Here is a 14905-nt window from a genome sequence, read left to right on the forward strand (position 1 = left end):
CTGCATGGATGCTCAAAAAGTCATACAAATAGGTACAGTGCATTGACACAAGAAGCACTTTATGTCTCATAACACACTGGATTCTATTAACTTAAACACTTATTTTATGCCCAAATATTTAACATTATCCCACTTTCAGGAGAAACAGAATACTTATCAACACGTAGAATTATTTTATTAACAATAGCATTCAGTGTTTGAAGGAAATAACATAATAAATATTAACAATATACAAATAAATAATAAACAAATTTCACAGATAAATATATTGAAGAGAGAGAGAGAGAGAGAGAGAGAGAGAGAGAGAGAGAATAGGGTTGTAAAGGAAGTAGAGTGAGCATGGCACGAGAGTTAGAGGAAAAGTGACAGAGAGAGAGAGAGAAATACAAACAAACAAATTTAGCCAAAGGCCCTGTAGAGGGTATTTTCTACCCAAGCATTCCAATTAAATAAACATCAGAAGAAACAAAATATGTATAAATATCCTAATTTACAATTAGCAGCCAGTGTTTGAACAATGTACAATGTAACTTATTAAATAAATAGATATGTTTATTTTACATAAAAAACAAGGGAATTAAATTAACAAGAAACAACCAAAAAAAAAGTATTTTTTTTTATGTAATTTACACAAGCCTCTTTATATGTGTTCCTCATGTCATCAGAATTTTAACAGGCAGGACACAGAAAATTCACATTTGATTTCCCCTCGACGCATGATTGGTGGTACCAACGGTTGCATGAGTCACAGGCAATCTAAAATTAAGCAAGAACTTATTATCTTTCAGCAATAAAAAGGACAGAGTTGGTAAAATTGCTCTAGATGAAATGAGTGAACAATACTGAAATACAGCTGTGATGGTCCCAAGCACCATGGGTTCTTTTTAAGTTTTGAAACACTTACTATAATTTTTCACATTTTAGAATAATAGTAAGTCATCAAAACTATGGAATAACATAAATAGAACTATGGGAATTATGTTGTGACTAAACAAAATCCAAACAAAATAAAAGTGGTGTTATATTTTAGCATCTTCAAAGTGGCCACCCTTTGCCTAGAATTTGCAGAAATGTACTCTTGACATTTTCTCAAACAACTTATTGCGGTATCACCCTGGGATGCTTTATATATATATATATATATATATATATATATATATATATATATATATATTCTAAGCTATTAAGGTATTTTGCCTTGCCATCGCAACACTTTTCAATATATCAAATATCTGTTCACAATTTAGCATCTACAATGTATTGGCATAATGTTGCCGAAATGTGTTGCCAGTCACATGAATCCTGTTGAATGTTGTCCAGCTTGATGAGAACAATCTATGTACAAAGTAAGTGAAACTGACCCCCCTAATTTAGTTAAAAAGTGGCACTGAAAAGCCCCCCACCCCCAATGTGTTAACTAGATATGTGTTCCAACTTTCTTAATTCTTTAAGCATGCTAAGCAACCAAAACTATGAAAATAAAAATTAATTAATAAACCCTAATAATAACAATAATACTGTTAATAATAAAATATAATCCCATCAAAAATAAGGGACCACCAGACCTTCAGTGATTGAGACCTAAAGATAAACACTGAAGAGTTTGTAACTACTTACCCAGTTATAATCTCCACTTTCTTCTCCACAGGCATGGCACAGCTGGCTCAGGTCATCTAAAAAAAATGTTGAATTTAAATTTTGCATCCTTTTAAAATTACAATTTGCAAGTTATGTTTTCTAAAGAATCCTATGCAGACTTGAAAATCAAAGTGTTATAACAAATATTATGTAAATGCATTACTTTAAACATACCACTGTTTTGTAGAAGAGTGACAGCTATTGCTTTCCTCAATTCTTCCACTCCCTCTGCTGTATTAAGAAAAACAATTGGCTCCTCTCTGAGTACACATTCTGCAAACTGAAAAAGAGCAAAGCAATAAAATAAGCAATAAATATATTTTATAATATAGAGAAATCAAACATATGTTACACATCAACCATATTTTCCATAAATCGTCTTCATTGTGTTTTCCAAGATCATGCTTGAGGACATTGTCAGTTTAGTAGGATAGCATAAAAAATATATTTTACATCACTTTACTTTCAAAGCAAAGACACCACATGATGTGCCATCTTTTTGCTTTGGGTGAGGCAGCGTTCGGCAAGACCACCTTGACACATGGCATCCTTTGTGTTGCAAAAAAGCCCTTAACAAATAATAATCATCATTATTCTGTCATTGAAACACAACTTATTTATTTATTTTAAATCAATTGAGCACATTAAAAGCACATTTTGTAGTCTAACAACTTCTGATACCTTGTTACATCCTGACACCTTTTTAGATTGGAAGAAATTTCTCCCATGGGATCAAGGAACAAAGCCCTCCTTTGGGATGGCAGCATAATCTTTTAAATGTAGAAAAAAAAATGTAGGAGATAAGGATACTTTGTTACACTTATATTATGTTAAAGAAAAAAATTATATTCATTCAAAGTAAATTCAATGTACATCACATGGTTTTAGAAAAACTATAAAAGGTTATATAATCTTATTAATAATTCACTATCTGTATTATAATATGAAATCTTGCAAGTGTCTTATTTACATGTAAAGACAAATGTTTTGTTTTTACCACAACTGTCCAGTGGTGATGGTCATTCACAATGCCAATGAGATATTTGTACATTGTGGGATCAACCTGAAATTCAGAAAGAGTATTATAACATTTCTGTACTACATTTCAAAATTGCAACATACATTAACCTGAATAAACTAACCTTTAGTTTTGATCTTTTTCCATTCCAGATTTTTGTCATTTCAAATGTGTCAATTTGGAATGCTTGTACTTCTGAATGTGTATTGAATCTCTTTACAAGAAGAGACATGTATGCATTTATGACCTTAAGAAAGACAATGAGAGATTTACAGTTAAAGCCAACATTTGATACTATGATGATCCTTGTCTATGATTTAAATCACTGACATTTAAAAAACTTTTACCTCACTTTCAAGCTCATTATTTGGAGCAGTTTTATTAATGTCTGCAAAGAAGATTTTGTATGGTCCAATTCTGGACAGCAACACATAGACATTTTTTCCTGACCAATACCTGTAATGATGGATGTCAAAAATAAACATTTTAAAGCACTATCAGTCAGCATATGTGACCAAATAAGATTTCTAACTTACATTGGTTAACAACTGTTAATCCTGTTGCTGAGGTACTGCTGTTGAGGTTGTCCTGTACTGCTGTTGCTGTGGTGGTGGTGGTTGATACCACAACTGCTTTTAAGCTGAAGTGAGAAGGCACAGATTTTGCTAAGGTTATAGGTGATTGTGCTGTGGCAGAGATGGTGGGTGATGGCAAGGTTGCAACTGAATGTACAGGTGTTGCAGATGCTACAGAGTTGGTAGGGGATGACACAGATGCAGCAGTGGTGAAAGATATTGCAGCCATGTCAGAGGTGGTGGGTGATGGCACTGATAATGCTGTGGTGGAGGGTGATGGCACTGATGATGCTGTGGTGGTGGGTGATGGCACTGATAATGCTGTGGTGGTGGGTGATGGCACTGATAATGCTGTGGTGGTGGGTGATGGCACTGATGATGCTGTGGTGGTGGGTGATGGCACTGATAATGCTGTGGTGGTGGGTGATGGCACTGATAATGCTGTGGTGGTGGGTGATGGCACTGATAATGCTGTGGTGGTGGGTGATGGCACTGATAATGCTGTGGTGGTGGGTGATGGCACTGATGATGCTGTGGTGGTGGGTGATGGCACTGATGATGCTGTGGTGGTGGGTGATGGCACTGATGATGCTGAGGTGGTGGGTGATGGCACTGATGATGCTGTGGTGGTGGGTGATGGCACTGATAATGCTGTGGTGCTGGGTGATGGTACTGATGATGCTGCTGTGGTGGGTGATGGCACTGATGATGCTGTGGTGGTGGGTGATGGCACTGATAATGCTGTGGTGGTGGGTGATGGCACTGATAATGCTGTGGTGGAGGGTGATGGCACTGATGATGCTGTGATGGTGGGTGATGGCACTGATGATGCTGTGGTGGTGTGTGATGGCACTGATAATGCTGTGGTGGTGGGTGATGGCACTGATAATGCTGTGGTGGTGGGTGATGGCACTGATAATGCTGTGGTGGTGGGTGATGGCACTGATGATGCTGTGGTGGTGGGTGTTGGCACTGATGATGCTGTGATGGTGGGTGATGGCACTGATAATGCTGTGGTGGTGGGTGATGGCACTGATAATGCTGTGGTGGTGGGTGATGGCACTGATGATGCTGTGGTGGTGGGTAATGGCACTGATGATGCTGAGGTGGTGGGTGATGGCACTGATGATGCTGTGGTGGTGGGTGATGGCACTGATAATGCTGTGGTGCTGGGTGATGGCATTGATGATGCTGCTGTGGTGGGTGATGGCACTGATAATGCTGTGGTGGTGGGTGATGGCACTGATAATGCTGCTGTGGTGGGTGATGGCACTGATGATGCTGAGGTGGTGGGTGATAACACATTTGCAGGTGATGCAGCAGAGATGTTTTGTGATGCAGGTGTTGCTGTGGACATCCCAGAGACAATCTTGTGAGGAATGCGTGGAGTCTCCTCAATATACAGCCTCATGTGGTCAATATTTATTTTTTTAAAAATGACCCCTCTCTCATCTGCCAGATCAGCACTCTTCCCTTCTATAGTTTTAACGGTGTAAGGGCCTAGAAAATCTGGATCCAGTTTTCCTCCTTTTCTCTGCTGGCTTCGAACATTCAACCTCCACACCCTGTCACCCACAGAGAATTTAATTTTTTGTGATTTTTTGTCTTTTTTGTTCATTTGTTTCTGGACCTGAGCAGTGTGGGTCAGGGCAGTTTGAATAACTTCATCAAGTTTTAGGACACTCTCAGTCATTTCTTCAATCCCCATGACAGCTTCAACAGTGTTGTCGATCTGAAAATAGTACATTTATTTACTTGATTTCTAATTTTAAATATCTGCATTTCAAGTTCATGTAGATAATTTCACACTGAATGCAAGACAAAGAAACAAAACAACAAAAAACAACGCATGCCCACCTTATAATATTCAGGGACCTCAGATGGGTATCGTGCTTCACGACCAAACATCATATAAAAGGGGGAAAACTTTGTGGTCATCTGTTTTTTGGTCCTCAGTCCGAACATTACAGCATCAAGATGTTTATCCCATTGCTTTGGTTTTTTTTTAACTAATTTACAGAGAGCCCTATAACATTTTTAATACATTACAATTATTTTACATCCATAGTGTAAATATAACATTAGTTTCATTTTGGTTCAAATGACAAATACAGCAAAGTACCGATGTATAAAATCGGATGTATTATTACAGTACAGTACCTCTGTATTGTCCCATTCATTCTTTCAACAAGACCATTTGTCTGCAGATGATAAGGTGAACACAAACTCCTTTTGATTCCGAGAATTCTGGACACATTTTTGTTGATCTGTCATTACAAACAAAATAGTATGATTAATTCTGGTACAATTATTTAAAAATAAAAAACAATTTGTAGTTGCATGTACCACTTTTATATGCTGTTATTGTAGAGCAGTGTACAAGTTCAACTTACCTGATTAACAAACTCCCTCCCTTGATCTGTGAGTACACGTTTTGGTGCCTCAAACTGATAAAAAAACTTAATAATGCAGTTTGTGACCTCCTCTGCCGACTTAGATTGAAGTGGATATGCCTGTGGCCATTTGGTCAAGTAATCAATCATTACACATATGTACTGATGTCTGTGAGTGAGAGCTTCCCAATCAGATCCATACCCAAAAGTTCAAAGGGCTGTGTAACCTTGAAAGGAATATGAAATGTATATATCATTTATTAGAGCATTATGAATGGCAATTGCTGGTGGTGCAGACAGAAAGAAAGAAACAGAGAGAGACAGTTTACATGTATAGGTGTAAATTGTACTTCTTCTTTAATTGATGCTTTGGCAGTCTGACATGACACACATTCAGCCACCTGAATAAAAAGGAGAACAGTTTACATTTACAAGATAGAATAAAAATTGTATTAATTTTTATAAAACGAATTAATAGTGTATTTACCCATTTGTCAAGATCTATTGACATCCCTGGCCAGTAAAATCTTTTTGATATGGCATCTTTGGTTTTTTTCTGTCCACACTGTGCACCAATGTTGCTTGCATGGAACTCCAAAAAAAGATTGTTTGCATCCTCTGCACCACAAACAACCTTCACTTTGAGTTTACATGCAGTGCCTTTATATCTAGTATAGTAGAGCTCTCCATCTGCAAGATAAGTGTAATAAATTAAATATTATTATTAGTAGTAGTATGTGAAGAATAAGCCTTTATTATGGTCACTTATTTTACATACATTTTTGTTTTTTTAAATTCTTTTTTTCACATATTAAACTGATAATAACGGTTTAAACTTGCATGAGTTGGGCACTGTTCGCTGTGTTACCACTTTACTCCAATATAACACTACTCAGTATACTCTGTTTGGCAGGTCATATTTATGAACAAAGTGGGAGAGGGCAGTGCTGATTCCAGACATCTACATATAATATTTAGCTATGTTTAAGAAAAAGTGTCTAATTTTATGACCAAATGCAATTATAACTTAATTTCTAATGACAAAATATTGAATCTGTGCAATTCAATATTTACCTATAAACTAATTTTTTATGAATAAAAATAATCTTAAAGTGTAACTTTATGCTATATAATGTTAAAAGTTTATGTAATACTCTTTTCTTTTTATCCTGTTTTTGTAAGTAAAAAATAATGTTTTTTTCCCCCAAGAGTCATGAAACTAGATTCCCTAAATTGTTAAATATGTTTGATTGTACTGTACAATGTAGAATTAGTACCACAATCAATTTTATAAATAATCATGCTAAATTTTGCAGTAGTGCAAAGTTTACCATAGCACTTGAAATCAGTCAATTCCTCATTTCCATCATTTAAAAGGCATTCAAATCAATTCAATGGCTCTGTGGCTGGGTCAAAGTGTACTGAAGGAGACGTTTGCTTTCCTTGAGTGGGCGAATGGTCAGTAAGGGTCAAACAGCATCCAGGCCACTGAACATGGGATGTTCTCTGCCATGACCCATAGGAAACTGCTGAGTCCAGTCTAGCACAAATAGAAAAAAGAACCCAGCTATCCAACCCAAAACGGTGGTTCCCACGAATAGGACTGAGATCTATGCCATAGTTCTTTTCACAGAGTTCCTCAAAGAACTGGCCGCCATTGCACAAGAACACTCCATCATTTCTCATCTTACCATAGAGGAATAGTCTTTCCACTGTATGTCCTTGCTTTGATGTCGTCGTTCATTTTTCCAAGAACCTCTCAAGATGTTTTAAATGAATTGTAGTTTTTATTTAAAACATAGCAAAGTAGTGCTATGGTAAACTTAACATCTCCATCAGGTCCTTTGAATAAACCTGGTAAATTGATTGATTATATTAAAATAGTAGGCCTTCATGAAAGACTAATGTAGCCTTTAATAAAAATGTTATCCCAATATGTTGCTATATTGTTATTCTGTAAATAGTTTAGAAAATAATAATACAGTTTTAACAGAGTTGTTTGATTAAGTTTACTCACCTTCAATGCCATAAAGAGCAACTTTTTTCGAAAATTTGACTTTTGATCCTTGGACAATCCCTGAGGGTAACCACCACCTGTTTTGTAGGTCACAATACCACGGTATGATGCGGGATCCATATTCTATAGACAAAAAAATTAAAATTGACTGAGTAAGAGAGATTGAGGTTGGTTGGAACAGATTTAATTCTTTGTTATTTTCTATTTAATTTTACAGAAATGTAACATCTAAATAAATGCTCAATTTCTTGCTCTACAGTGATTCTGTCAGGGTATTTAAATGTTAAAATCTATTAAGGTGAATATAACAAACCAGAGAAAGATTATAACAATTTAAATTTTAGTTAAAAGTTATTGGTATAATTATTATTTAGATATAAGATTTACAAATAATAGTGGACTAATATCATGTGCAGAAAACGTATGATTAGGGTTGGTTGACAAAGTTTTTGATAAGACAGATTACTTAACATTTAATAACCTTCAAACACACCGTTTACAAAATGCCTACCTGTACATGCACAAATGTTTCATTAAATGTATTTTTACCAAATAACTTTAGCTTTATTCAATTATGTTTGAAGAAACCCTCATCAGTTTGATTAGGAACATATTTGAATATAAATAAGTGACAATTGAAAAATATTTACCTCAAACTTTTTTTTTACCTCAAAAAAGTGACAATTTCGAGGGGGTATTCGATTTCTTCTCGTTCTACACATGAACATTAACCTGCGATTAAAAGAGAGAGAAAAAAACACTTGTTTCTAAAACGAAATATGTTACATCTGAAGTACATTTCTGGAATTTCGTTCACAATTTGTCATTCTTAAAGATATTAGCCTAATTATTCAACTGTATGATTACCTTCATGGGATTCTTCACCGAATAGCACCTCCTCTTTTGCACACGTCATCGCACCTGATGCCGAGTACTGATTGGCCGATCTCCTGCATGATCGGGGCATGGACAATACTTGTGCTCTGCTACAAGATTATCTTTTTTTTTTTTTTTTTTTTGCCACTCAGCACCCCCTCTTCTGCACACGGCTATTCGCACCCTAAAACGAGTCCTGATTGGCCGATTTTCTACTTCATCGGCACATGGACAAAACATGAGGCTTCCAATTCTGCAGATTAAACAATTGTTTTGCTGTAGGCTAGTTGTTGAAAAATAAAATGACATAATTTGCCTTTCAAGTGTTATTGAAATAAAAGTGTAGTATGCAGAATCATCATCCAATACATAATTATGAGAATTACTTTAATGTTGCTATTATTGGACAAAATAAAAAGATTGAACACACGTTAATAGTATCAAATATTATATCACTACCAATGTATTTTCTTATTTATTGTTTATCTCTACATAATACATTTATGTAGTGATATAATTTCACAATGAAGAGTAATGATTTAATATCTTAATTAAAATACAAAATAAACATAAAATTTTAAAATCTCAGCTAAAAAGGCTAGTAATTTTAAACGTAACTAAACGGTGTATAATAAAAGCTCATACATGAGTTTAAATTATTAGAGGGATGATAAAAAATAAATATAGAGATTAAATTATAAAATTCAATTAACATGTAGGTTTTCATGAACAGTGTACGCACATAAAATGCATATAAACACACACACACACAAGCACACACACACACACACACACACACACACACACACACACACACAAACAAACAAACAAACAAACAAACGTTAGTCTACCTATCATTATGTGGAATTTCCATTGACTTAATGATTTTTATACTGTACAAACTCTAGATTCTATACCATAACCCTCACAAGATACTTTCTGCATTTTTGACATTTTCAATCAAACATAATTTAGTATGTTTAAGCAATTTAAATTATGGGGACAATAGAAATGTCATCATAAATCCCTTTATATCAAAATACCCTTCTAATTATTAAATGTTCCTGCCTAGATAATTCCCCCCTGAATAATGTAGGTGTTTAAGTCAATAGAATCACATTTGTTATGGGACATACAGTGCTTCTTGTGTCAATGCACTGTACCTATTTGTATGACTTTTTGAGCATCTATGCAGAATAATGAGGGAGGTAGAATCCAGGCAGAGGTGTAAACAATAGTGCTGCCTAGATAATACCCCCCTGAATAGTATAGGTGTTTAAGTCAATAGAATCAAAAGTGTTATGAGACATAAAGTGCCTCTTGTGTCAATGCATTTTACCTATTTGTATGACTTTTTGAGCATCCATGCAGAATAATGAGGGAGGTAGAATCTAGGCAGAGGTGTATACAATAGTGCTGCCTAGATAATACCCCCCTGAATAATATTGGTGTTTAAGTCAATGGAATCAATAGTGTTATGAGACATAGAGTGCCTCTTGTGTCAATGCATTTTACCTATGTGTTTGACTTTTTGAGCATCCATGCAGAATAATGAGGGAGGTAGAATCTAGGCAGAGGTGTATACAATAGTGCTGCCTAGATAATACCCCCCTGAATAATATAGGTGTTTAAGTCAATGGAATCAATAGTGTTATGAGACATAAAGTGCCTCTTGTGTCAATGCATTTTACCTATTTGTATGACTTTTTGAGCATCCATGCAGAATAATGAGGGAGGTAGAATCTAGGCAGAGGTGTAAACAGTATTGCTGCCTAGATAATACCCCCTGAATAATATAGGAGTTTAAGTCAATGGAATCAATAGTGTTATGAGACAAAGTGCCTCTTGTGTCAATGCACTGTACCTATTTGTATGACTTTTTGAGCATCTATGCAGAATAATGAGGGAGGTAGAATCTAGGCAGAGGTGTATACAATAGTGCTGCCTAGATAATACCCCCCTGAATAATATAGGTGTTTAAGTCAATGGAATCAATAGTGTTATGAGACATAGAGTGCCTCTTGTGTCAATGCATTTTACCTATTTGTATGACTTTTTGAGCATCCATGCAGAATAATGAGGGAGGTAGAATCCAGGCAGAGGTGTAAACAATAGTGCTGCCTAGATAATACCCCCCTGAATAATATAGGTGTTTAACAATGGAATCAATAGTGTTATGAGACATAAAGTGCCTCTTGTGTCAATGCATTTTACCTATTTGTATGACTTTTTGAGCATCCATGCAGAATAATGAGGGAGGTAGAATCTAGGCAGAGGTGTAAAAATTGCCCTGCCTAAAAAATACCCCCCTGAATTATATAGGTGTTTAAGTCAATAGAATCAAAAGTGTTATGAGACATAAAGTGCCTCTTGTGTCAATGCATTTTACCTATTTGTTTGACTTTTTGAGCATCCATGCAGAATAATGAGGGAGTTAGAATCCAGGCAGAGGTGTAAACAATAGTGCTGCCTAGATAATACCCCCCTGAATAGTATAGGTGTTTAAGTCAATAGAATCAAAAGTGTTATGAGACATAATGTGCCTCTTGTTTCAATGCATTTTACCTATTTGTATGACTTTTTGAGCATCCATGCAGAATAATGAGGGAGGTAGAATCTAGGCAGAGGTGTAAAAATTGCCCTGCCTAAATAATACCCCCCTGTATTATATAGGTGTTTAAGTAAATAGAATCAAAAGTGTTATGAGACATAAAGTGCCTCTTGTGTCAATGCATTTACCTATTTGTTTGACTTTTTGAGCATCCATGCAGAATAATGAAGGAGGTAGAATCTAGGCAGAGGTGTATACAATAGTGCTGCCTAGATAATACCCCCCTGAATAATATAGGTGTTTAAGTCAATGGAATCAATAGTGTTATGAGACATAGAGTGCCTCTTATTTGTATGACTTTTTGAGCATCCATGCAGAATAATGAGGGAGGTAGAATCTAGGCAGAGGTGTATACAATAGTGCTGCCTAGATAATACCCCCCTGAATAATATAGGTGTTTAACAATGGAATCAATAGTGTTATGAGACATAAAGTGCCTCTTGTGTCAATGCATTTTACCTATTTGTATGACTTTTTGAGCATCCATGTAGAATAATGAGGGAGGTAGAATCTAGGCAGAGGTGTAAAAATTGCCCTGCCTAAATAATACCCCCCCCCCCCGTATTATATAGGTGTTTAAGTCAATAGAATCAAAAGTGTTATGAGACATAAAGTGCCTCTTGTGTCAATGCATTTTACCTATTTGTTTGACTTTTTGAGCATCTATGCAGAATAATGAGGGAGGTAGAATCCAGGCAGAGGTGTAAACAATAGTGCTGCCTAGATAATACCCCCCTGAATAGTATAGGTGTTTAAGTCAATAGAATCAAAAGTGTTATGAGACATAAAGTGCCTCTTGTGTCAATGCATTTTACCTATTTGTATGACTTTTTGAGCATCCATGCAGAATAATGAGGGAGGTAGAATCTAGGCAGAGGTGTAAAATTTGCCCTGCCTAAATAATACCCCCCTGTATTATATAGGTGTTTAAGTCAATAGAATCAAAAGTGTTATGAGACATAAAGTGCCTCTTGTGTCAATGCATTTTACCTATTTGTATGACTTTTTGAGCATCCATGCAGAATAATGAGGGAGATAGAATCTAGGCAGAGGTGTAAAAATTGCCCTGCCTAAATAATACCCCCCTGAATTATATAGGTGTTTATGTCAATAGAATCAAGTGTTATGAGACATAAAGTGCTTCTTGTGTCAATGCATTTTACCTATTTGTATGACTTTTTGAGCATCCATGCAGAATAATGAGGGAGGTAGAATCTAGGCAGAGATGTAAACAATAGTGCTGCCTAGATAATACCTCCCTGAATAATATAGGTTTTTAAGTCAATAGAATCAAAAGTGTTATGAGACAAAAAGTGCCTCTTGTGTCAATGCATTTTATCTATTTGTATGACTTTTTGAGCATCCATGCAGAATAATGAGGGAGGTAGAATCTAGACAGAGGTGTATACAATAGTGCTGCCTAGATAATACCCCCCTGAATAATATAGGTGTTTAAGTCAATGGAATCAATAGTGTTATGAGACATAGAGTGCCTCTTGTGTCAATGCATTTTACCTATTTGTATGACTTTTTGAGCATCCATGCAGAATAATGAGGGAGGTAGAATCTAGGCAGAGGTGTAAAAATTGCCCTGCCTAAATAATACCCCCCTGAATTATATAGGTGTTTAAGTCAATAGAATCAAAAGTGTTATGAGACATAAAGTGCCTCTTGTGTCAATGCATTTTACCTATTTGTTTGACTTTTTGAGCATCCATGCAGAATAATGAGGGAGGTAGAATCTAGGCAGAGGTGTATACAATAGTGCTGCCTAGATAATACCCCCCTGAATAATATAGGTGTTTAAGTCAATGGAATCAATAGTGTTATGAGACATAGAGTGCCTCTTGTGTCAATGCATTTTACCTATTTGTATGACTTTTTGAGCATCCATGCAGAATAATGAGGGAGGTAGAATCTAGGCAGAGGTGTAAAAATTGCCCTGCCTAAATAATACCCCCCTGAATTATATAGGTGTTTAAGTCAATAGAATCAAAAGTGTTATGAGACATAAAGTGCCTGTTGTGTCAATGCATTTTACCTATTTGTTTGACTTTTTGAGCATCCATGCAGAATAATGAGGGAGGTAGAATCCAGGCAGAGGTGTAAACAATAGTGCTGCCTAGATAATACCCCCCTGAATAGTATAGGTGTTTAAGTCAATAGAATCAAAAGTGTTATGAGACATAAAGTGCCTCTTGTGTCAATGCATTTTACCTATTTGTATGACTTTTTGAGCATCCATGCAGAATAATGAGGGAGGTAGAATCCAGGCAGAGGTGTAAACAATAGTGCTGCCTAGATAATACCCCCCTGAATAGTATAGGTGTTTAAGTCAATAGAATCAAAAGTGTTATGAGACATAAAGTGCCTCTTGTGTCAATGCATTTACCTATTTGTTTGACTTTTTGAGCATCCATGCAGAATAATGAGGGAGGTAGAATCTAGGCAGAGGTGTAAAATTGCCCTGCCTAAATAATACCCCTGAATTATATAGGTGTTTAAGTCAATAGAATCAAAAGTGTTATGAGACATAAAGTGCCTCTTGTGTCAATGCATTTTACCTATTTGTATGACTTTTTGAGCATCCATGCAGAATAATGAGGGAGGTAGAATCTAGGCAGAGGTGTAAAAATTGCCCTGCCTAAATAATACCCCCTGTATTATATAGGTGTTTAAGTCAATAGAATCAAAAGTGTTATGAGACATAAAGTGCCTCTTGTGTCAATGCATTTACCTATTTGTTTGACTTTTTGAGCATCCATGCAGAATAATGAGGGAGGTAGAATCTAGGCAGAGGTGTAAAAATTGCCCTGCCTAAATAATACCCCCCTGAATTATATAGGTGTTTAAGTCAATAGAATCAAAAGTGTTATGAGACATAAAGTGCCTCTTGTGTCAATGCATTTTACCTATTTGTATGACTTTTTGAGCATCCATGCAGAATAATGAGGGAGGTAGAATCTAGGCAGAGGTGTAAACAGTATTGCTGCCTATATAATACCCCCCTGAATAATATAGGAGTTTAAGTCAATGGAATCAATAGTGTTATGAGACATAAAGTGCCTCTTGTGTCAATGCACTGTACCTATTTGTATGACTTTTTGAGCATCTATGCAGAATAATGAGGGAGGTAGAATCTAGGCAGAGGTGTATACAATAGTGCTGCCTAGATAATACCCCCCTGAATTATTTAGGTGTTTAAGTCAATAGAATCAAAAGTGTTATGAGACATAAAGTGCCTCTTGTGTTAATGCACTGTACCTATTTGTATGACTTTTTGAGCATCCATGCAGAATAATGAGGGAGGTAGAATCTAGGCAGAGATGTAAACAATAGTGCTGCCTAGATAACACCCCCCTGAATAATATAGGTGTTTAGGTCAATGGAATCAAAAGTGTTCTGAGACATAGAGTTTCTCTTGTGTCAATGCACTGTACCTATTTGTATGACTATTTGGTCATCCATGCAGAATAATGAGGGAGGTAGTATCTAGGTGGGTTTAATTTCTTTATGATTTTTAAAAAAGATATTTATTTTTTTGTCATGTTTGTTTTCTAATTGTGCATGTTAAATGCTCTTTTTTCCTTTTGTTGTGTTTCTATGTCTTGCCTGCTCAAATAATATAAAGAAATTGCATTATTATTTGGGCTGACATGGGATTTGTGTGTGCACTTACTGTATGCTAAAACATTTTAAAAACAACCAAGAAGAAAAACTTTTAAGTAAATAGAATATGTTATGAGACAAACAGTGTTGCTTGTGTCAGTACACAGT

At 35.8% G+C, this 14905-nt stretch overlaps 1 protein-coding gene and 1 long non-coding RNA gene across 2 annotated transcripts; one reads left to right on the top strand and one right to left on the bottom strand.

Annotated features, from left to right (window-relative positions):
* Positions 1-1581: 1581 nt before the first annotated feature.
* Positions 1582-7368, bottom strand: LOC127663486 (sentrin-specific protease 2-like). Its single transcript, XM_052155084.1, has 8 exons — positions 7316-7368; positions 3004-3112; positions 2781-2903; positions 2636-2701; positions 2320-2408; positions 2102-2207; positions 1813-1918; positions 1582-1673 (listed from the first exon to the last, which is right to left on the bottom strand). The coding sequence occupies exons 1-8, from the start codon at positions 7366-7368 to the stop codon at positions 1582-1584; spliced, it is 744 nt and encodes a 247-aa protein (XP_052011044.1).
* Positions 7369-11101: 3733 nt separating this feature from the next.
* LOC127663096 (uncharacterized) lies at positions 11102-12624 on the top strand. The gene is made up of 3 exons (XR_007972962.1): positions 11102-11190; positions 11877-12005; positions 12530-12624. It is a non-coding gene; the product is annotated as an uncharacterized LOC127663096 (long non-coding RNA).
* Positions 12625-14905: the final 2281 nt, after the last annotated feature.

This window comes from Xyrauchen texanus, chromosome 23, assembly GCF_025860055.1.
Source record: "Xyrauchen texanus isolate HMW12.3.18 chromosome 23, RBS_HiC_50CHRs, whole genome shotgun sequence".
NCBI classification, from domain to species: Eukaryota; Metazoa; Chordata; class Actinopteri; order Cypriniformes; family Catostomidae; genus Xyrauchen; species Xyrauchen texanus.

Bases quoted from the DNA above. Each gene is read 5' to 3' on its own strand.
- LOC127663486 (XM_052155084.1), bottom strand. From the start codon at position 7,368: ATGAACGACGACATCAAAGCAAGGACATACAGTGGAAAGACTATTCCT. The intron at 2,904-3,003 runs GTAAAAGTTTTT...GTCTTTCTTAAG, and splicing joins ATAATGAGCTTGAAAGTGAG to GTCATAAATGCATACATGTC. The intron at 2,409-2,635 runs GTAAAAACAAAA...TACATTTAAAAG, and splicing joins ATCACCACTGGACAGTTGTG to ATTATGCTGCCATCCCAAAG.